General features: G+C 36.0%; 1 protein-coding gene across 5 annotated transcripts in view; it reads left to right on the forward strand.

The window, feature by feature from the left end:
• CPT1A (carnitine palmitoyltransferase 1A) overlaps positions 1-23,295 on the forward strand; it is a 53,995-nt gene that overhangs the window by 11,215 nt on the left and 19,485 nt on the right. For 4 of the 5 annotated variants that reach the window (XM_080345381.1, XM_080345384.1, XM_080345380.1 and 1 more), the window contains 11 exons: positions 6,953-7,107; positions 8,208-8,347; positions 8,897-9,068; positions 12,301-12,402; positions 13,085-13,222; positions 14,031-14,108; positions 14,743-14,850; positions 15,872-15,959; positions 19,410-19,605; positions 20,662-20,850; positions 21,913-22,018. In XM_080345381.1, coding sequence (XP_080201507.1) covers positions 6,967-7,107; positions 8,208-8,347; positions 8,897-9,068; positions 12,301-12,402; positions 13,085-13,222; positions 14,031-14,108; positions 14,743-14,850; positions 15,872-15,959; positions 19,410-19,605; positions 20,662-20,850; positions 21,913-22,018 — 1,458 coding nt within the window. In that variant the 5' untranslated portion in view covers positions 6,953-6,966. Of the gene's footprint in view, positions 1-2,927; positions 3,084-6,952; positions 7,108-8,207; positions 8,348-8,896; positions 9,069-12,300; positions 12,403-13,084; positions 13,223-14,030; positions 14,109-14,742; positions 14,851-15,871; positions 15,960-19,409; positions 19,606-20,661; positions 20,851-21,912; positions 22,019-23,295 lie in introns of those variants that run through there. The other variant, XM_080345383.1, reaches the window with a different exon arrangement.

Below are 23,295 nucleotides of genomic sequence, written 5' to 3' on the forward strand. Positions count from 1 at the left end.
GAAGCTGTTTAGAAATATAAATTCTCAAGTGAATAACAGTGTCTGGTTGATCTCTATAATAACTTCGGAAGTCAGCACCTTGCAGAATATCAGATGAAATACGAATAAGCTCTGTGCTCCAAAGTTTTGATATCTTGTTAGGTTTTGCAGAAGTATAGTATGCAGTGCAAGAAGGTGGCATTACCTAGCAGAATATCCAAGAAACAGATACCAGAGAAACTGGACAGTCTTTTTAGTCAGATGTCTAAATGTTTGAGCTGTATATTTCATACTGCTCACTGAAGATTTTACAGATCAAAACCTGAATTTCCTTTGAAAGGCATAAAACTCTAGATAACTTTGATCTTTGTTTGGATTTCTGTTGAACTGAATGCTTTTTCTGTAGCTTTAGTTTTAACTTTGTCCAGCTGTGCATTAAAAGAGCACATGAGTAAAAGCATTTTTTGCATTCTCTGGTTGGCTGCCTTACTTAATTGACCCTCTAGCATTTTGGTTTTTATATCAGATAACGATGGGGAGGCAGTTACATAAGAGCAGATGAGCCCTTGAATTACTGAGTGCTGGATGCTGCTGTGCAGCATATACTTCAGTGTCTGAAGCTACTGCATTTATAGAAGACCTCATGAAAACACTTTATTGAAGTCAAGTCACTTCTACTATTGATAATTGGGTTTACTTAATGCAATAATAACAGTCAAGCTTTCCTCTAGATATGTAACATTAAATTCCAAGGGCTTGTTTTTTATTAGGAGTTTGTACTTTTTCCCACTGTGTCACTACAGTACACATGGCACTTAAGGTCAGCTCCAGAAGTCTACCTGCTGCCTTAAGATTTGCAGGCTCTCATTGGAAATTGTAGTTGTGTTTAAAATACCAACATATATTCAAAAACCTTGTACAGTGGCCTGCTGGTGCTTTTTAGTGAGGGCAAAGTTACTGGAATCGTGTTGAAAAATTCACATGATTATTTTAAAATCTCTGTAAAAATTATGCTGCAAAATCCAGCTGAAAACTTTCTCCTTTTGAATGTTTGACTGCTGCTACCAGTTTGACTTCCCAGGTGTTCTGTTCATTGAAAGCACCTGAAGCACAGGGTTTCTTGTTCAGGCCTTAGTGTTCTAAAGTAAGTTTATTTTTTGAAGCAGATCTATTATTAAAATCTCCTTAAAATCCTTTCATAAATCGTCTCAGCTAGGTATACAGTTAAAACTGTGTGAAAAAGAGGATTGATGCTTCAAGCCCTTAGTGCTCTTAGTGGCTCTTCACTGGACTTTCTCCAGTAGTTTCATTTCTCTCTTTTACTGGGGAGCCCAAAACTGTTTAGCTGCCATAGAGTAATCTGAATTACTTTGTGTAGGTGGTACTGAATGCTTGGACTGACAGGAGCATCAATAATAGAAATCTGAAGAGAAATTTGGAATAATGCATGAAGTGACTTGGATGGACATCTCTGTGTTTGCAATTCTCTTGCTTTTAGTTTACTGTCTGGTATGAAATCAACAGATTTGGACATAAACAGTTATTAATTGATTTGTGTAGAACAAAATACATTCATACTTTAGGCTTTCTGGGAGAGTGAAAAATGCAAATTTCTCTCTAACAGCTTAAACAGGTGAGAGGAAATACTTGATCGTTGTCTTAGCACAAACACAGCGTAGGTGTTCTAGTGTTTTAACACTGGCTCTAATTTCATTAAGTCTGTCCACAGACTCTTATAATTCAGTGATCTAAAGTGTCAAAACATGTTTTTTGGTTGTCTGTTTCCCTCTAATAGCTGTAGCAAGCTCATCTCTTGAAGGGACATCTGATGTGTGGTCAATAAAATACTGGATAAAACTTCTTCAATGTTTTCAATGTTTAAGAACTTATGAGAGCTCCATAATTTTTTTCCTGTTCTGTACGGCTGCTTGTAACATTCAAACAGTAACTCTTATTGCTCTGCATGTTGATGTAAATGGAATTCCCCCCCTTTCCTTTTTCTCTTTGAAATAAACTGGTTGGGAGACAGAGAAAGACATTGGGGCACTTGCTTGGTTTCCCAAGACCCTCTGAGTTCAAAGTGTTTAGCTTTAAATGGAAATCTTGTATAGTTCTAAGTATGTTTCCTAATTAAAATTCAGTTTAATGCACTTTCAACTGATATCTCTCTCCCTTTCCCATCCTGAAAACTTCCTTAAACAGTGTTATTGTAAATTATTTAGTATCACTCTTTTCTCTCACCAGTCTCTATTCCTATTTGAAACGTGAACACTAAGCTAAATTTTGAGATTGTGATTTTACTCTAAGAAAGGAAAATTTTGAAGTTGTGAGTTTATTTTAAGAAAGGAACAATGAATTCTTCAAGGTGTTGTATTGGGGTTGTTTTTGGGAGGGCGGGGAGGGTTCATTTGTTTTGTTCGGGGTTTTTTTGTGTGTGTGGATTTTTTATGTTTTTTGTTTGTATTTGTTTGTTTTTTATTTTTAAACTTGTTAGTAGGAACTTAGCAGGAGTCAGAAGACACTATCTATGTGACAAGATGCTTCTCATTGCTTTATTTTTGGTACCTTGCATCTGCATGAAGCAAGTGGCTAAGATGAGTTCTGAGATAAGAGGTGTCATGGTGTTGTGGACAAGAAAGTCTGTCATACATGGATATCCCCTTAAAAGCAGATGAGTTGCTTTTTGTGAAGTAGAGGTGGTAACTTTACTTTTTTTAGAAATATCATTTTATCCATATACAGCTCACGAAATCTACAGCAACTTAAAGGTTCATCTCAATAGCATTTCTAAAAGTAACTGCTTCATGGTGTTTTATGCAACACATTACAATACATTTAATGTTTGTATCGTGGCTTGGTGCTTTTTAAGATGCACATGGTAATTCTTTTGCTATCTTTTAGGTGTTGTGTTATGTGCTTCAGAGAGACATTACCAACCACAAATGACTTCTTGCATGACTGACTAAATGCAAGCATCCTGTACATGGGATCTCTTTTTAGCTTAAAATTTTCCAGATCTGAGGTCCTCATCTCCTTCTGTGGCTGTAGGAACCTATAAGCCCTAACACAGAGTTCATTCAGTGTCTGCAACCTGAAACAATAAGGTCTGTGAGCAGTCTGCAATTTGAACCTTGGTCTTTGCATTGTAAATATCCTGAAATTGCAAAACCAACAGTCTGAGGAGGCTTTATGTATAGTAGACATAGCAGGGTAGTTTTTCAGACCATCAAGGATTAGGGCCTTCTAGTGTGCTATGTGTTGTCTTGACTTAAAAGTGATGTCCAACTTAGCTGTACTTTTTTATAACAATGGAAAAACAATGTGGTAAGTTTTTATTGACTCAAGCAGACGTATGAAAAGGGATGAAGAGAAACATCTGCAGCTGTTACAGCGTGTCTGAATTGAAGTATAACCAGAAAAGAGCAAGGAATAAGCAGCTTTCTTCTTTAATTAAAAGAAAAAAAAGAAAAAAAAAAAAAAAGGAAAAAAAAAAGTTTTAAGGGACAAGAAGGTGTTTTGAGATACACTAACATTATGAGAGAATACTGAAAATAATGAAATAGCCATTTCAGATTACTTTTAGAAATTATTGTGCCTTCCCCCCCTCCGCCATTTAAGTAAAACTTGGGTAAATGGCTAAGAAAGTCAAAACCTCTTGTTTATGGCTCTTTGTTGGGAGTTAGGTTAATTAGTATACGCTGTACAGAAATATTTTGCTGACCAAAATGCCTCAAGTTAGAAGAAGTTACTGTTTCAGTGTTAGTTAGCTGACTGATGTGGGTGCTGCCTTACTAACACTGGCAAGTTGGAGTTTGTAAGTCTAACGCATGCTCTTCTGGCCTGTGCCCTTTTACCTACTTTGCTAGCAAGCACGTGATAGCAGAGGAATGCAAAGGAGGGGAAGTGTAGAGCAGCTTATGACTGAGTTGGCCTTTAAGGAGGAAAATAACCGTTCAAAGAAAGAGATTTCAGGAAGTCTTTGGACTTCAGGCATCATAATTCAGAACAGTGTTAAAGGCTTACAGTTTTCTTAAGCAGAGGAAAATGATATGAAAAGAAACAAGCCATTTGATTGTTTCACATCTTAGGATCAAGTAATATAGTTCTAGAACTAGACTTGTCTTTGTTTTCAGGGCTTGTTTGCTTGATTCAGGATTAGTTCTTGCTGGATTAATATTTCTTCATTTGGGCATAAGGAATATTTTCCTTATTGAGGCTTATTTAATTTTATAATCATGCTAAGTTTTAATTCATTAAAATATAATATTGACTGTTTATTATGAATGCTATTTATAATTTGTTTCTGTCTTGGACAGTAGACATGCATGTGCCTAAGAAGGGAAGGGTTCCTGAAATTCTTTCTCTTCAAAAAGAGAGGAGGGTAGTTACAAATTCCCAGGCTGAGAAGTCACAGAGGAGTTGGAGGGTAATAGAAAATAGTTGATCAGGTGCTTAAAACACTGGCATTCCAGAATATAAAATTCCATGAGTGAACTAGAGAACCTGTTGGCCCTTCTTGAGATAAATTCAGATGCCTGGTTCTCTGTATGGGAATATGTTTGTTTTTGCTGTGTGTGTCTGTGTTTGGTTGGTGGGTTTTTTGTTGGTGGTGTTTGTTGTGGTTTTTGTTTTGTTGTGTTGTGTTTTGGTTTTGTTTTGTTTTTTTTCCATCCTAGTCTTAACAGGATGCTAAACATATGATGAATTCTTTACTTTGAGTTCTTTCCTCTTTTGCAAACGTTATTCACCCCAGGGTATAATATGTATTACAGCTGCCTGTCTGTTTTACTGCTCTCTTGCAGTTTTGGTCTCAATGTTGAACTGATGATGCACAATTTAAATAGATGGATGGGCAGTTAACTTTGACTTCCTGATACTTGTCTACAGCAAGGGCCCGATGAATAAGCAGTTGTTAGTGATGGAGTCATTAAGTACCACAAATAGCAGTTGTTAGTGATGGAGCCATTAAGTATGACAAATTGCCGTTGTTACTAGGACATACAGGGCTTGTCATAAAGGTTTTGAGTCTGGTGTTCAAAACTGATTTCGTTTCTTTTTGTCTGAATCAGACACTGCATAGATCAGATTTCATACTATCTGTATGACACTGTGAGCTTTAGCTACCCTTCTGGAAACCCAGAAGCCTGATTCACCCAGAACTCAGGCTCTATAACTTGAGCGGTGGCTGATGGATTTGGGAGATCTATGAATTACTATCAGCCACTGTACCAGTAGTTGTATTGCAGAAGTTGAGGCTGATCTGGGGATAGGCACTTTAAATATTGCAAACCATAACTGCCTATTTGTCAGCAACCTTACTAGATGCTACGCAACAGCATTTAATATTATTGATCTCTACCTAATGCTCCTTCTCTTTCTGTATTATGTATTTGCTTCCTAAGCCTACTATTACTGCAGCATTCCCAATGCTTATATTCCCTAGTTGTCTACTCACACACCTTTGTACCCCTTCCTTATGTGCCAGAGGACTTTGGCATAGTAGAATATTTACAGACAAGAGGAGCAGCACTACAGTCATAATAAACTGTTTGACGTGCCCAGCTGAACTGCACTGGATAGCCCTCATATGCTCTTCAACTGGGAGCGAACATCTACCAGAATTTAAGTTCGATTACAAAATCTAGGCTTCAGGTTTGCAAAAGAAACATCTGTTTCAGCCTTTAGGATTCAAAAGGCATGAAGTAGTTGTATTTTCTTTTGGTTTTGCTTAAATAGAAATGTCAGTGCCACCTTAAAACACTTGATAACGGGTTTTGTACCAGTAAAAATGTGAAGTGAAAACTTGCGCTTGAATCCTGACCTACGTGTGGGATTATGTATTCCTCTACCTACCTGCCTTCTAAGACGGTGTTGTTTTTAGGATTATGCACAGCAGTTTTGATATGCCAGGAAATTAATGTGAACAAAAGACTTCAGAAGCACAAGTCAGGAATGTGTAGTTTGGACAATTTCAATGTTATGCATAGAGCCTGTCTGCAAAAATTCTGATCGTAAATGCTAAAATGACGTCAGTCTGAATTAATGATGAGTAGGGGTAACTTCCAAGGAAGGGTACTTACATAGAAATGCTGGTTGTGGGAATAAAGTAGCTATGGAGATAAACTGATAAATAAGAGCATACAGTTCAGTTTGAATTGGCTGTATCCTCAGAGTTGAGACATAAATATGTAAACAGAATCACCCTTACATTTCTGTTTTAACTTCCAGTGGTTTTAATTTGAGCTTGTTATGCCTGCTCCTTATTATGTTCTTTTGTCTATATTGCCACTGTTGCTGATATTAATTTGGGTAGTTAAACTGAGCTGCAGTTCAATTAAATTTCATCTTAATTTCAGATTTGTTTATGTGAAGGTCATTTTTCTGACAGCTGTGATTTGGTTTCTTCAGCTCCGAATAGTTGGGGCTATAGTGCCTTATTGCTGTTAATTACTAATCAGCTTGATATTAAGAAGTGAAAATAAATTCACAGGAAGATATGGCCAGAAGCAGCTTTGTTTTGCAGACTTTTAATACCTTTTGTTTCAAAATGAAAACAAAACAAAACACGTTTTCTGAATCTCCTTTATTGTTACAGAATGAGAGGCTATGTACCTGCAAGATGCTTTCTCTAAATATTATGGCCTTAATTTTCTGCTCTACTCTGAAGTTTTATATATTGCACATATGTACCATTTTCAGCTTACTGTTGTCCTGGCAAAAGGCCCACATTACATGAGAGTGTTCTGCTTCCACTTTCATCTGTGGCTGTTAGAACAGGTACATAGATTAACATACTGGACTCTCCAACTATAAGCATAGCCTATAAGAAAGAGAAAAGTACTGTATGTAAATTTGGTATACTAGGAAATATTTCCCAAAATTACTGTGTAGAAGGTATCTTGCTAGAAATGGACCAGCTCCTAGTTCCTTTAAAGAAAAGGGAAATAATTTTTTTAACTTTGCTTTTTGACAGAACTCTTTCTGAAAATGGCAGAAGCTCATCAAGCAGTAGCTTTTCAATTTACAGTAACTCCAGATGGGATTGACCTGCGAATGAGCCATGAGGCACTCAAACAAATTTACCTATCTGGTGTCCATTCATGGAAGAAAAAGTTCATCAGATTCAAGGTATTTTACATAAGTCCACTAAATATGAGGATTATTCAATGTTTTATAGAGTTATTGAACTTTTGTTTAGGCAGAACTTTTTTTTTTTTCCTTCATGGCAAATAAAGTTCCTTATTGTGAAAGACGTGTGGGTTTTGCTTAAGACAAGGGATGCTGAGGAAGGTAGACTGAGTGATACTGTAAAGACTAAAAGGATATGTATTTTTGATTTATTCTACGGAAGAAAGATGAAATAGATGTAGAAATAAACAATAGCTTTAATTTACTTCATTCATGTCATAATATATATCATGTAATTATGTAATCTTTTAGCATAAGTCAGATATAAGTAATTGTGATTTTTAGTGTCACAACACTTGGAGGTACAAGACTACACGTATGTTTACGAATTCTTTGCCACAATTAAATTTTCAAATTAAGGAGAATGCTGTTTTGAAAAAGTTACCTAAACCTAATCTTGTATGAGTTATGCTAAGTAGTAATGTTTCTAATGAGGTATTTAATAGAGATTGTTGTGAATTTATTATTTTGTTCATGGGATCATAAATGCTAAGAATCTATTTTATTAGTAGCAAAGTAGATGAGCTACAGGCTATCTTAAAAATCTCTTTCAAAAAGATATTTTTAACTGTAGTCATAATAAAATCTTATAAAGCTATGAGAAGGACTGTTTAAATTATATAAAAGCCCTCTTCATTCTGGTTCTCGGTGTCTTGTTCAGCAGAATATTTTTGTCATGTATTCATTTAAGAGAGGCCTAACTTGGTGGAAGTGGGAATTGTTGAATTGTTGTTTGTTCCAAAGTTGTTTGCTAATTTCAGTATTTTTAGTAAGATTTGCAGCAGGATCAATGTTGTCTAAAAAAGACCTTAAAAGTTCCTTTAATTCTTTGTATCATTGTGACAATTTTCTGTAGTGGTTGAACTTGAGTAAATACATTCCCTACTCCTGAATTAAATTTACATAAGCAAATGTTGGATAATCTTAACTTCTTGTTTAAAACTAAATTACTTAACTGTGTTGATTTTTGTTTCTTTCCATGGTAATATGAAGTCAGCCACTTTGGTATGAGAAAATTATGTGAAGGCTTTTCTTTACAGAATGGAATTATCACTGGCGTTTATCCTGCTAGCCCATCTAGCTGGCTTATTGTAGTTGTGGGTGTGATGTCAACAATGTATGCCAAAATCGATCCTTCTCTAGGAATAATAGCAAAAATCAACCGAACACTTGATACAACGTAAGTAGATTGCAAAGTTACAGTTCCTCTAAAGGAACTGAATTTTATTTGTAGCTACTCTTAAAGATAATCCTGTTCAAGTGTATCAGGTTTTGAGTAGTATGTTTGTGACAGAGTAAGCCCAGTAAGCAAATGTATGAGGGTATGAAATAGGTTGGTTGTTATACCAGTATTAATACGTTGTTTTATGGATATTTGGAAAGCACGTTTGCTAACTTCTGGGGCTTTTGATCTTGCTGCATGAGAGCATGTTTGGAAAGGAGTTAATGAAAAAAGGTTAAACAGGCATGGAGCTTGTGTGGTGCCTGCCTGTAGTACCACTAGATTTGGTTTGCAATATTAGATTCTCTAGAACTTAAACTGACATTAACTGGCACATGTTGGCACGTGAGAGGGTGTTTGGAAAGGAGTTCATGAAAAAGGGTTAAACAGGCATGGAGCTTGTGTAATACCTGTCTGTAGTACCACTAGATTTGGTTTGCAATATTAGATTCTCTTTAGAACTTAAAGTGACATTAACTGACACATACTGGCTTTTGTTTTGAATAGTGGATGTATGTCAAACCAAACACAGAACATCGTGAGTGGAATACTTTTTGGCACAGGGCTTTGGGTTGCCCTTATTGTCACAATGCGCTACTCTCTAAAAATGCTGCTTTCCTATCATGGTTGGATGTTCGCTGAACACGGCAAACTTTCTGCAGGCACGAGGGTTTGGATGGTAAGGATATATTGTCTTCCTGTTTTGTCCTCTATCTGATCTGTATTCAAAGCCCTAAAAGAAAAATTTTTCTAGGTTTTTCCTTGCTTGTGTTTTCTGTGTCATGGGACAGGATGTTGTTAGATAGATACAGGGTGTTTCAAAAAGATGGACCCAGTTTCAAAGCAGTATATTTCATGATGGCAACATGTTGCAAAAACAGAAATTTACAGTGGTTTACCATAAAGGATTACCCACCCTTTCGAGTGGTAAGAATTTTGTTCATGGGCAGTTCATGGCTGCAGAGATATAGTGATTCAAAACTGGTTCCATCTTTTTTGAAACACCCTGTACTTCTGTTAATTACTGTCATCCTTCTGACACTATAATTAAACTATTCAAGATGGCCTAGTAGAACAAAAAGTAAAGACTTCAAGAATAACATCTAAAATTGCCAGTGCCTTGGGATAGTGTGACACAAATACCTACTTTTTGTCTGCATACAGCTACTGATTAAAGAGCTTGGGCTGCAGTACCAATGAATCTTGTCCTCCTCGGGAAGTGCTACCCTAATTCATTGTTGAAATCTTAGAATTTCTATTCATCCATTCTAAAATTGATCTTATGCTTGAAGAAAATAATATTGAATGTCCTTTCATTTGATTTAGTGGTATGACTCTAAAAGGAGTTGGAAATGTGAGGACATGTACATATAGCTGCTTCAAGAGAAGCGGTGGGTTTCTGTTACTTGGATTTGGTTGTTTCAACTCACTTTTGCTAGTATTGTTGTAGAAATAACTTAAGTGCCCTGCTACAACAAAATTAGTCTCTGCAGCCTCAAAAATTAGCTGATGTCTGTTAGACTAACAACATGTCATGGTTTATTAGGAAGTGTGCTCAATAGCAGGTATCCAGAGTGGAATTTAATGTTCAACTGTTACAATGAAATTTCTAATTAATAGGTTCTCCTGGAAGTGGTATCAGGAGCCTCATGACTCAAATTTGTGCAGTACAGCGTCTGAATCATAAGGCTGTCTGTCAGTTGCTTGAAGCTATAGCTGTCTGAGTTTTCAGCATGTCCTTCCAGATAGATATTTTAAAGCTGTTAATATTGCCTTATCAACCTGAAACAGTATGATCTGTAATACTACTTACCATGCTTTGTTGCATATTCTATTTATACATTTTTCTCTATTACATATGTAGCATATGTATTTTGTGTATTATATTTTGTTGTGTAGTATATGTTTTAAAAGACAGAACACTATAAAGGAGTGTGCCCAGCAGTGTCTCATTTTTACTTAACATGAAGCTCTATTTTAATACCTTTTTCTTTAGCAAGTCCCAACAAAATTGGAGACCGGTTTCTGTAGTAAAACAGTACCTTAGCTTCCTAGATTTTTATTATCCTTAAATATTGTGTAATTTTCTGGAGGGGTTTTCCTGTTGTGTGTGTTTTTTTGTTTGATTATGGTTGTTTATTATTATTATTATTATTAGCTGTTTTTCATGCTGATTAACTGCATGAAAAATGCTATCATGAATATACTGTCTTCTGTTCAAATAGTCATGCAGACCTGAGCTCTGATTTCAGTCACAGTTCAAAGGATTTTCAGGCTGGTTGGAAGTCTGGTGGCACTTTTAATGAACGTATTTCATCTCCTGAAGTCAAATTTCCTGTACTAGGATTAGGGAAAGATCAAAGTACTAGTGTCAGTTAAAAAAAAAAAAAAAAAAGGTTAAAAAATAATAATAATCTGTGAACAGATGCAATGCATGCAAGAATGAGATTATTTGCTATGTCTGCATGTGAAATGAGAGTTGTAATTAGGTATGCATATCTGTCAGATCACTTTAATGATCTCAAACTGCTGAAAATTCTATACTGCAAGTTTCCTTAAGAGATAAATACTGTGTCTTATGTTTGCTGGTTTTGTCAGTTGAGCAGGTACTCTCTGTCTGAAGATAATTTCAGCCTTTCTTGGCCCAAGAGTTCTGGAATAAAATTGTCTCCAAGTATGGAATTAGATTTTCTTGAGAAAATATAAGCTTTAATTTCTCACCTAACTTCAAATTTATCTTGCTGTAAAGTACTAGATTTCATTGGGCTGATCACTGTGGTGCACCTATGTACATCTGACAGCTCTGATACAGATCCATTTGCAGGGGAGTCTTTGCTGGTAATCCTCTGCAATTCTTATGTTTTCTGCTGCCTCAAACAACCTCCTCTAGCTGTGCTGACCAAGGAAACTGAGAGCAAGGGGAAAAGCTCAGCATTTTAACCATTGGATTGTTGGTGTAGTACTTGACCTTACTTTCATGCTGAAATAGGGTGATAATGTCAAAATTCTGTCGTGTAGCCTAGAAGTTGCATGGTCTAGACTTTCAGTCTAGTGTGTATCACAGCTGAGAGGTACTCATAGAAATGCTGCTTCTGTCTTCAGCTGGGATGGGAACTGTAATCTCTGGCTTTTTTGTTTCATTGGGGTTATTTTTCTTGCTGGGTTGTTTTTTGTTGTTATTGTTGTTGTTTGTTGTTAGTGGTGTTTTTGGTTGTTTTTTTTTTTTAATACAAGCTCTGAGTATAATACTGGCATGCTTGCACAATTTGGTATGTTCAAATCATGCAGTAGACTATATGAGATAGACTCATGCTTGAAGAAGCTCCCTGTAGCATCAATAGTATTATTGATATCGAGACATAACTTCGGAAAATATTAAACCATGCTTACAAAGCATAATTATTATTTTTAAAGGTGACTGTAGTTATTTAAGATCTTTAGCAGAGTGATGGGCTTGATAATGATTCCTGTTTTGTAGCACAAAATAGTTATTCTTGTAATATCTACTATGTAGTAAAAGATCAGCTGGTAGAGTTGCTTTTTTAATCTTTACAGAGGGAAATGCATGAAGAAATGCTAAGTAACTCTGTTGAGGTCAATGTATGCCATTCATAAACAATATTGTCTAACAATCAGAAGATTGTGTGGGAAGTCAGAAATGACTATCACTCTCTTTCTCTTCCACTACTCTGTTATTTAACCTTTAGGAAGTTAGTTTGTGTCATGGCCTTTTTTATTTGTGAAACAGTAATAAATATGGTAGTTTCCTAATTTTAGTACAGTATAATTTACCAGTGAAAAGAACTACAAGTTATATTATGCTTTATTACTCTGTTGTTTGTTTTTTTTTTTTCTTTTGTTGAACCTGATAATTTAAGGTGTTGTTTTTGGTTTTTGTGGGGTTTTTTTAGGCACTTGTAAAACTCTTCTCAGGACGAAAACCCATGTTATACAGTTTCCAGACATCTTTACCACGATTGCCTGTTCCAGCTGTTAAAGACACAGTCAATAGGGTGTGTACATTCATTATTTCATTCTCTTTGGTAACACTGAATCCATATTCAGATGTCATTGTGGGGTTTTTTGCCATGTCTTATGAAAATATTGCATGGTGGTGTTAATGTGGTATAATGGATTAAAACTTGTGCATAGAAATTAAAATACAGGCTTTGACAAACTACTGAAACTGGTGACAATTTGAAGGTGGCATAGTTCATCTTGGATGAATTATGCAACAAAGTGTAATCTCCAGGGCTTTTGAATCATACTGGCTTGATCATCCCCAGCTTAAACATTTATGTGTGTGTTTTATGACACAAAACCTTATAGTAAAGTGTGTAATTAGGATAGAATGTCACAGGAGATGAAGATTTGATTTTTAGAGATTAAAAAAATATCTCTACTGAAGCAGCAGTATGTCTTCCCTTTTTGAGTGGAAAAATGTACCTTCAGCAGAGTAAACTCTTCCACTTGTGATTTGCTGACAAATGTCTGGAAAAGGATCTCATTTTTTTAGTTTGCAGACAGATATTTAGAAGAGTTTATACTGTTATTTTAACAACCTTATGTTGTTTTAACAACCTTATGAATTGAGTCTGGATAATCTTTGCCTACTGGTCACATGTTTTGTGTAGGAATGGCGAGAGGCTATGTATTAGTTGCTATACTGATGCTGATTATTTTCCTGTATTCTAGTATCTAGAATCTGTTCGGCCACTTATGGATGATGGAGAGTTCAGAAGAATGGAGGGTCTTGCCAAAGATTTTGCATTTAATTTGGGACCAAGGCTTCAGTGGTATTTGAAGCTAAAATCCTGGTGGGCCACAAACTATGTGAGTAGATAAATAGGAGGCTCAGTCATTCTAATGACTTAATTTGTTCCCTGTTGCCTTTTTTGACTTAATTTTCTTTCTTAAATGTATAAGGCAGCAATTGAAACTGCCTAATATTTTTGTGAAGTGCATTGGAGACCACCTGATTTGCACAGAAGTAATCTGTGTGATTTGGTACACAAATATTGTGGTGAATGGAATTTGAAAGAATGAATCCTCATTTTGTGTTTGTTATTCTGGAGCAGGCAATTTAGCTTTTGCTGTGAAGATTGCTTTTGAGAAGAGTGATTTAGGACAACTTTTTAATATAGAGCAGCTGATGCATGTGGTAGAGAAATAAACATTAAGGTTGTTGGTTTTTCATGGTGGCAAACCTATTTATTTATTTATTTACCAAAAGAGAAACCCAAATCCAATATCATAATGAGGACTGTGATATAATTCCTTCCTGATATATTATCTAACATCAAGCTGTACCCAGTAGCCAAAGCTGTGCTATAGTGTCTTGGCAAAGGCTGCAAAACAGTCAGGAGATCAGATAGATTTTAAATACTATCTGAAGATGATGACTTCTTCAGCAACTTATCAGAAATTTACAGCTGCATTTAATTTTTCTGCCCCTTTTTTTTTTCTCTTTTAGCTGAAGTTTAGCGCATTACATTTTTGTTTGTCTGTACAAAGAGGAGGAAAGCTAGCAGGTGTTTTTCTGCTTCTGTATGGAATGTTGTGTTGTGGAATCATTAACACAGAAGACACAAACTGTGGAAATTATGAGATTTTACTGCTTTTGTTTTCCTTCCTACTACAGGTTAGTGATTGGTGGGAAGAATATGTCTACCTTAGAGGACGTGAGCCAATTATGGTTAATAGCAACTATTTTGCAATGGTAGGTAAATACTATAAACACCTTATATGCCAAAGAAGCACTGTAAAATTTCTGTCAGGTAACTTATTTTGTACTTTCTGTTACAAATCCATTGCCACTGAGTATGTGACCTTTGTTTTTCTTTCTTCCCATATAATGTGCAGGCAATGTCTTGAGTACAATGCTGTCTTAATAATAAACTTAGCACATCTGCCACTTAGGCAAACTCATGCAGTAATGACTTCCACAGTTTTGTACTTTCTGCAATAATCAATCTTTCAAAAGCTTCATGGGTAGCACAGTTCACCAAAGGTTGTGCTCATATCCAGAGATGTCTGTAGAGGATGTAAAACTGAAAGCAAAAAGAGGAAATATGGTAGTCTTGGATTCAAGTTTTAAGCAACATTTGTCTTTTCTACTGGGAGATTAACAGCTCTCATGTGTTTTAGGTTGATGCTATTTAATGAGATTGTGACTGTTGAAGAAATTTAAATTTCACGTCATCAGCTTGTAGCACTAGTGCACTTCATGTGTTTTGAAGCCTTTGTGGTATTGAACAGAATAAACTTTAAGAATGTGGATGAGGCATGCTATTAGTATTTTGTTTAACATGTAGTCTGGTAATCATAACTAATGATTCTTATGTACTTTACAGGACTTCCTTTATTTATCTCCCACACCCCTGCAGGCAGCTAGAGCTGGTAATGTTATCCATGCCATCCTGCTTTATCGGAAAAAACTGGACAGACAAGAAATCAAGCCAGTATGTATATCAGTGTAAATGGCTTTTGATCTTTTTTTTCAGCACAATCTGTAAGAAGTTGATCAGTTTTCAGAATGGAAGAGGAGAGGAATGTCTTATTGTCAGAACTATATGTAAGATGTAACTAAACTTGTGGTCCCAAACATCTTTGCTATCACTTGAATTGCACATGGGCAGAAACTACCAGCTATCAAAAATACATGATTCTGCCAACTAATGGCAGTATTTGTAATTCATATACACATTTGCCCAAAAGACAAGTAGAGGCTTGTATTTGCATACGCTAAGTATTCCATATAACAGATGTTATATGGACTAAGCATGTAATGGTACTTTTGGGCCACTGAAGTCTGAAAAGTCTGTGGTATCATGAAGCATGAGCACAATGGGTGGTCAGGACAAAGGACCTTGAAAGGCCAAGAGTGGGCCAGTGGCAGCCTAAGTCTAAATGATGATAAAATCCTGTGTTGCACTAATTTCTAGGTAGCAAAGGAAAGGCAAGGTGAATCTCATTCTGAATTTCTGTCCTGTGGCTGTGTGATGTAGCAAACAAATATTGTGGAAACAACTAAGTAGTTTTGTTGAAGGCCATGACAGTGATGTGATTAGTTGTATATAAATACAAATCTGAGAAATGTGAACTTCTGTTCTTGCACAGCCAGAAGTAGCTCTAAAAGAAGAAATTAAAGGGTTATGCATGCTGCATGTGTAAGTTTTGCATCCAGAATGGCCATTGAGAGGTGTTTGTATTTGCGATGCTAGCTAGCTTCAGTCATCCCTCCTGAAGGGTGAGCTTTTGGTAGGAGGGAAAAAAATACAGCTACTGGAATGTCAGTAGAATCTTCTACATATAGTTCAAGGAAAGACGGTGAGCAGGGCAGGGGGGTAGAGTGGTGTAAAGAGTTGATATGTTACAAATCTTACTGTCCTACAGCCTTTAACTAGATCCTATTTTTACTTTACTTTTTAATTTGCTAATTGTATATGCAAAATTACATTTTAATGTACATTTGCGGAACAGATTCTTCTGATGGGATCTACTGTTCCACTCTGCTCAGCTCAGTGGGAACGAATGTTTAATACTTCCCGTATCCCAGGAGAGGAATCAGGTAAGCAGGGCCAGCCAAGGACGATAAACATCTTAACGGAATTCAGTTTTTGGGGTATTTTCTGCTGAAATCCTGTTTTTCCAGATAAGGATCTGACAGACACAAGAGCACACCAATACTGTGTTACGATACTCAGGAAGTAATGAATTGCTGTAGAGTGCATAGATGTTTTTCCTCTTAGGGTAATTTTGCGCTTCTTCAGTGTTTTATGTATTTTTTTGTTTACTTAAATTAAAAACTAACTTCAATAAACTGTTGTCTGCCCTATGTTTTTAATTTATTTATAAACTTTACTTTTCTCCATTCTAGTCTTTCATGATCCTTTGATATCCGTGTTTTTTTCTTTGTAATTACAATTTGTGTTCTCTTATCTCAACCATTTAAAAATCTTTTGATTTGTTCACCTTCCCTTTTTCCCTTCAGCTTATGATTCATAACATCATCCCAATGTGTTCTCAGTATGAAGATACATTCACCACTAGTTGTTTCCCTGGTTTAGAGGCAGGAATGGTCTTAGTCCTGTCAGAGTTTTCAGCGCCACTGTTACCTTGACCTTTTCTATGCACTGCAAGACATCAGCCAAGTGATATCATTTGTAATATGGACTGTGTTCAAAACTTTCTCTGTGATACATTAAGAAAATATATACTTTGGGTTTTGTTAGTTCCTATCCTGCCCTAACTCCCAGCAATGGTCTGTTTATCCTAAGCTATGCGTGACTTACTTGTTCACATTTTAATGTTGAATAGAGGAACAGCTGTTGACTTACATCAGGGTCATTTTCACCTGAGTCTGTTCCTGCAATTTCTGCTTATTGTGGGAGATTAAGGGTATGTTCACGTGATCACAAGCAATCGTGTTACCTCAGTCAAAGAAATAATAGTGATAGGTCATATACACTTTGGTACTGTAGGCATACATATGCTTCCATTGCGTGCATTCATTAATCCTGTCTGTAGCATAAAAGCGTTTCACTTTAGTCAATGGTAAATCTTTGATAAATTTTTCTCTATTACATCTCAGCATAAAAATATCATACTTTTTTGATGGTCAATACATCATACAAGATCTTGACGATGATTCTTCTCCATATGGTGTTATTTTTCTAAAGGTAATGTATCCTGAAAGGTTAATCATGGGGTTCTCTCCAAGGTAGTCTCCAAAGATCTCCATCAGCTTATTCTAAATTTTCCAGGCTCAAGCTGTTTTTTTATGATATTATTATATGATCTTAATATTGAAGTGGCTTTTTTTTTTTTCCTTTTCCCCTGCCCTGAGTTTTGTCACTGTAATTTTTAGATTGCATCTAGAAATACTAACAATGGTAGTCCACAGGTGGAAGAAAACCTTGCTATACATTTTCTCATTCTTTGAGAAGCAAGCTAATAACTTCACAGCAGATTTGAGTGGAGGCTTCTGTTGTTCTTTTGGTTTCTACAAAAGTTTAAGCCATAACTAGGTTTCTGTGATCTGGTTGTACGCTGAAGAACCTCTTAGAACTGAGTTCACATGTTCATCCAACACTGCATCTTTGTGGCAGCATCAGAATGAAGTACAGCATTTGGCAGAGTTATACTTACAGTCATGATTAGTCCAGAGGACAATCACTAAGAATTTGGGGTGCAAGAGATTATTGGTTAGTCACCTCCATTGGGAACGTACTTATGGTCTGTCACTTGAAGGTAGCATGTCTGTAACTCATTCTTATGTTTCAGGCTGTCTTTGGGCATGTTAGTCCCACTCAACTACAGAATAAAAAAACATAGAGTCTGTAAAAAGAAACAGGGATGTGCCCACTCTTCCCTGATGGAGGTCTGATTTCTTGCCCTCTGATTAAAAGTATGTTTAAAGTATTTTATGTATATTACAGTTCCTGAAAAAGCAGCATATTGAAAAACAAACAAGCCCAAACAGAAAATTCTGTGGCATGTCTTCAGGTTAATTAGTGGTAAAATCTTAATGAACATTGTATCCTGTTACTTGAGCAGTTATTTAGTTGTTTAATAAAATAGTATGGAATTAACCATTTTTTTTAAATCAGGGAAGAGCCTTTATAATATTTCCATTCTCTTTTTGGTTTGTTTGTTTTTGTGGGTTTTTTTGTTTGTTTTAGTTTGTGTGGTTTTGGTTGGTTTTTTTCCTTTTTTCCTTCCCCCCCCCCCCCCAACAGACTCCAGATGCATATATCTGTATTTAGGCACATAAGGTGTCTGACAGGTAATTGCCAGGGCTCAACAACTGTTGGAAAGTCAGTTGTTGATGACTAATGAAATTACTTTTGCTTTTACACTGAAGAGGTTACCTTTTTTGTACAGACACATCATCTACAAGAGCCTTGGGGTATCCTGATGCAGATTGGGATTGTAGAAAAATGTTCCCTCACTAGCTGGTTGCTTTACTGCTTTTTTCCCCTCTGTGGGGTTTCTCTTCAATTCACAGCCCATTGTATTAAGGTACTTGACAGTTGGAGTGACACTTCTGCCAATCCTAGCACATTTATCACAGGTATCTTATTTTTGGCAGAAATGCAAGGTTGATGGCAAAGGCATGATTAGCATAAAACTGCTTCATTTCAGCAGATGGAGCATACTTACCATAACTTTATGGACAGCTGAGAGCACCCAAAGTATAGAACTCTTTCCTGGTACAATGTTTCTCGGATCTCTCAGAATCATGACTTTCTAGACTCAGTCCTCATTTTTAACATTATGTTTCTTGATCTTAGTAATGCTTTTTTCAGCTTCATAGAAATATAACAGTTCTTTGGGGTAGTGAAGAAATTCAATGAACAGTTTTCATCCGTTGAGGGCTTTTCATGGCTGTTGTAGAAATCTTCATCTGTTGTTTGATACAGTGTCCTCATGACTAAGTTCAGTCTTATCCGTATTAAGCCATAAAGATAATAAAGTGTGGAAAAATTTGTGGCCTAGGCTTCTGCTTCACTGACTCCTGTAACATTACAGTTTTTGACCATAGATGGAGTATTACTCTGCATCTGCCAGGATGTGAACAAAAGCTTAGGGTACTAAATTTGGGCTCTCTTAAGACTCCCCACAGATTGTACCACAAGTTGCACTTGAACACAGATGATTGAAAAGTACCTTTCCTCAGACTCATCTAGCATGTTCTTTTGCTGACTGTTTAATGAGACTATGCTACCAGTGCTCACTTTACAGATACAGAAATACAGATTTAGTAGCTTAGTATTGGCCTCCAGTATGGAAAATGATGGTGCTGTATATGCTAATGGTTATCAGATCTAAGTATTTGTTTCATGAAGGAATCTTTTTGCTGAAATAACATAGAGGTGCAGTTTATTCCACACTATTTATTACTTTGTTAAAACAGATAAACTGAGGCTAACTGGTGGCGCATGCAGTAGGCATTTGCTGTTACTTAGTGCATTGGTATTTTGTATTAGTATTTTCACATAAGTGATTGCAATTCTAGATACTCTTCAGCATGTGAAAGACAGCAAACACATAGTTGTGTATCATAAGGGCCGTTACTTCAAGGTGTGGCTGTACCATGATGGTAGACTGTTGAAACCCCGAGAAATTGAACAGCAGATGCAAAGAATTCTTGATGATGATTCAGAGCCTCAGACTGGTGAAAAGAAACTAGCAGCTCTTACTGCAGGAGATAGGTATGGTGGTTATAGTTTTTTAAAATTAATTTTAATATTTAGAAATAGTTGCGTAAGATACTAATTGAATATTGGCTTTGGAATTTTAAAATAGTCTGAAGTCAGTTTATTAATACCTTGATCACTCATTTTGTATATTGCTAACATGTAGCAGCTCTTCAGTCATTTGTAACTACATGGAGTTAAAAGTAATTTTTGAGCAGCAACTCCTTATACAGATTACCTATGCTTACATGAAGAGTTTTGGTTTAATTGTGGCTATAAGAGTTGTAATCAGAAGCTTTACAGTATTACACGTATTGTGCTACTAGAATTTCATATCTACTCTAGGGTTAAAAATTAATATTGAGAATGTGAATTCAGTATCTGTTACTCTATATTCATGACTTGCACATAAAAATAAAGCAGGGTGTACTCAATTGGTTCTAGGTACAAGGTCATTGAATTCAGTTAAATTGTGACAAACTTAGTTCAACTTGTCTAGTTGTTTCTGGACAAGGGAGAGAAATAACTGTCTATTTTAATATACTTTCTTACTGGGCATAAGAAGGTTTCCATTGGGGAAAAAACATGTAAATTTATAAATAAACATTGTGCAACCATAGAGAAATTACATTGTTCAAGACTTACTTAACTTCAAATCTGTTTCAGGCATTTGCCGTGGAACCTTTAATTGAAAATTGTCCAGCCTCTGAGATTTAATTGTTACAACAATGGATATTAATATCTGTTGATTGCTTTCATTATTATGACTGTTTTTTCTTCCATATGATAGATATTTTGTTTTGTTTAGAGATAATCATAGATGATCTATGCTGCATAAATGCTGGATTTCTGAGGATAAAGCTTCACACATGTGATGAGATGTTGAATTGATTCCTAGGATTACATTGTACATATATTTTCAGAACTTGTCACTGCTGATATAGGTTAAATGTAATGCATGTAGTTGCTTCAAATTTGATAAGTTTGGAGGAATGCCTCATGATGATCTTAAAGGTGATAAAACATTGACAAATTTATGTAATTTGGCTATAAACCAAATTCTTTTTGCAGAGTACCATGGGCTAGAGCTCGACAGGCTTATTTTAGCCATGGAAAGAACAAACAGTCCTTAGATGCTGTTGAAAAAGCAGCATTTTTTGTGACATTGGATGACATTGAGCAAGGGTACAGAAAAGAAGATCCAGTGAGGTCGCTGGATGCATATGCGAAATCCTTAATACACGGCAGATGTTATGACAGGTACAGTATTGACTCTGAAGAAAACACCTTCTCTGTTTTAGAATTTCCGTAATTCATGTGGCTAATACCTATGAATTAGTGTCTTATATGCTGATAAATTCCATAGAATCACAGAATGGTTTGGGTTGGAAGGGGCCTTCTAAGATCATTGAGTCTACCTCCCTTGCTGTGAGCAGGGATATCTTTCAGTACATCAGATTACTCAAAACCCTGTCCAACCTGACTTTGAACACTTCCAGTGATGGGGCATCCACAGCTTCTCTGGGCAACCTGTCTCAATGTCTCACCACTCTCATAATAAAAAAAAAAAAAATTCTACCTTATGAAAATCTCTTCTCCTTCAGTTTATATACATTGCCCCTTGCCCTGTGATCCTGGGCCTTGGTAAAAAGTCTTTCTTGGTCTTTCTTGTATGTTTTATTTATATATTGAAAGGCCACAAGAAAGTATCCCAGAGCCTTCCCTTCTCCAGACTGAAAAACCCCAATTCTCAACTTTTCTTCATGGGAGAGGTTTTCCTGCCCTCTGACCATTCCCAGGGCCCTACCCTGAACCTGCTCTAACAGGCACATTTTTCTTGTATTGAGAACCAGGGAGTGGATGCTGTACTTCAGGTGGGGTCTCATAAGAGCAGAGTAGAGGATGTGAATTGCCTCTCTTCTACCTGCTGGCTGTGCTGCTTCTTACGCAGGTCAGGATATGTTTGAATTTCTGGGCTGCCAGCACACATTGGTGGCTCGTGTCCAATTTTTCATCCACCAGTATCCCCAAGTCCTTCTCTGCAGGCCTGCTCAATCCATTCATCCTCCAGTCTACTGATATTGGGGATTACCCTGACCCAAGTGCAGGACCTTGCACTTGACCTTGTTAAAGTTCATGCGGTTCACATGGTTGAACTTTATGAAGTTCAAATTTTTGTCTGTTTATTTAAATGAACTATTGTTAAAAACAAACAAAACCACAAGAACTAGTGCATTTGAGTGTGAATGACAGATGAAGTTACAGTATAAAAATACTTTCCAAATATATAAAATCATAAGGAATTCTTAATTTCTTTTATAGATGGTTTGATAAAACATTCACTCTTATAGTATTCAAAAATGGCAGAATGGGTCTGAATGCAGAGCACTCTTGGGCAGATGCTCCTATTGTTGGACACCTGTGGGAGGTAGGTGTTTAGTACAAAAAGTTAATGCAAGAGATCATGTGATATGGTCTGTGCAGCAGTCCTGAAGATCAGCAGTTACTTTCAATCCTTTGCCTTCATGTTGCTGAGATTATAGGCCTGGGTTTACAGTGTAGAATTAAAGAAAACCTCCCTTGCTTAGAATAAAAGATTGCTGTCCTTTAAATTAAAAGGTCTTTATTGCATTTTAATGAGCATAGATATCTTCATAGGAAAGTGATACAGCTCCCCACCTAACTTCTTTATTTTATATATATACAGGCTCCTTAAGCACTTAAGCTTTCTTGTGCTATAAAAATCTCACACTTACTGTCAAAATATAAAGAAATGGTAGAGAGTTTAACTTTTCCTCTAAGCCATCGTTCGATGAGCTGCAGATTGATATATTGATTTAATTATCTCTTCTATTTATTTGAAATGAATGGAATAAATACACTTTTTGCCAGATTTGTTCATCATGAGTTTATTACTTGAAATCCTATTTGATTTTGGGTTTTTTTTAAGCTTAGACCCATAAACAATTACATGACTCAATCACACAAAACTATTTCAGAAACATAAGCTAATTCTAATTTCACTGTGTATGGGTCTAAGGTCTAACCTCTGCCCCACATGTGTAAGAACAAAAAATTCTTATTGCATTCTCTAACCACGGAAGAAAGAAGCCAAATTGATTTAAGATTGACTTGACATTGCAATTTAGACTACCTTAATGGAAGTTACTTTGTTTTCTTTCAATGAATGATGTTGTAGGATTTAGTTCACATTTCTGTACTTACTATTACTTGGTTCATTTTCTGCTAAGAATTAGGATGACTAAAATAAACTAAGTAGGATTTCATTTCCTAAAAAGTTATCTGTTGTTAGCTTTTTATAGATTTTCTGGTTTTGTAATAGAGTGGTTTAAACTATATTTCATAGTTGGCATGTTCTGACCACTAAGTGAGAAAATTAACTTAAAAGAAGATACTAGAAATATATAGGTAGAACATGCAATAGGTTTTTGTCAAGTGTTTTCTTCAGATCTGTTGATAAATCTGTATTTTCTAGTTTGTGTATTGCTGATTGGCTTTTTACATAGAGGATGTTGTTTAAAATCTTGTGAGACAGAGTCTTTTTTTATCTGTTGTTCAAGTTGTATTGTTCATCTTAGAAACATTCTACTTCCCCACCCAGGAACTCTAGTGTGCGTATAAAATGAACTGCAGTTTTGAGTGGGATACATATCTTAAAAATTATTAAATTCTTGCACTTTCAAA

This window comes from Nesoenas mayeri, assembly GCF_963082525.1.
Source record: "Nesoenas mayeri genome assembly, chromosome: 5".
Taxonomy (NCBI): Eukaryota; Metazoa; Chordata; class Aves; order Columbiformes; family Columbidae; genus Nesoenas; species Nesoenas mayeri.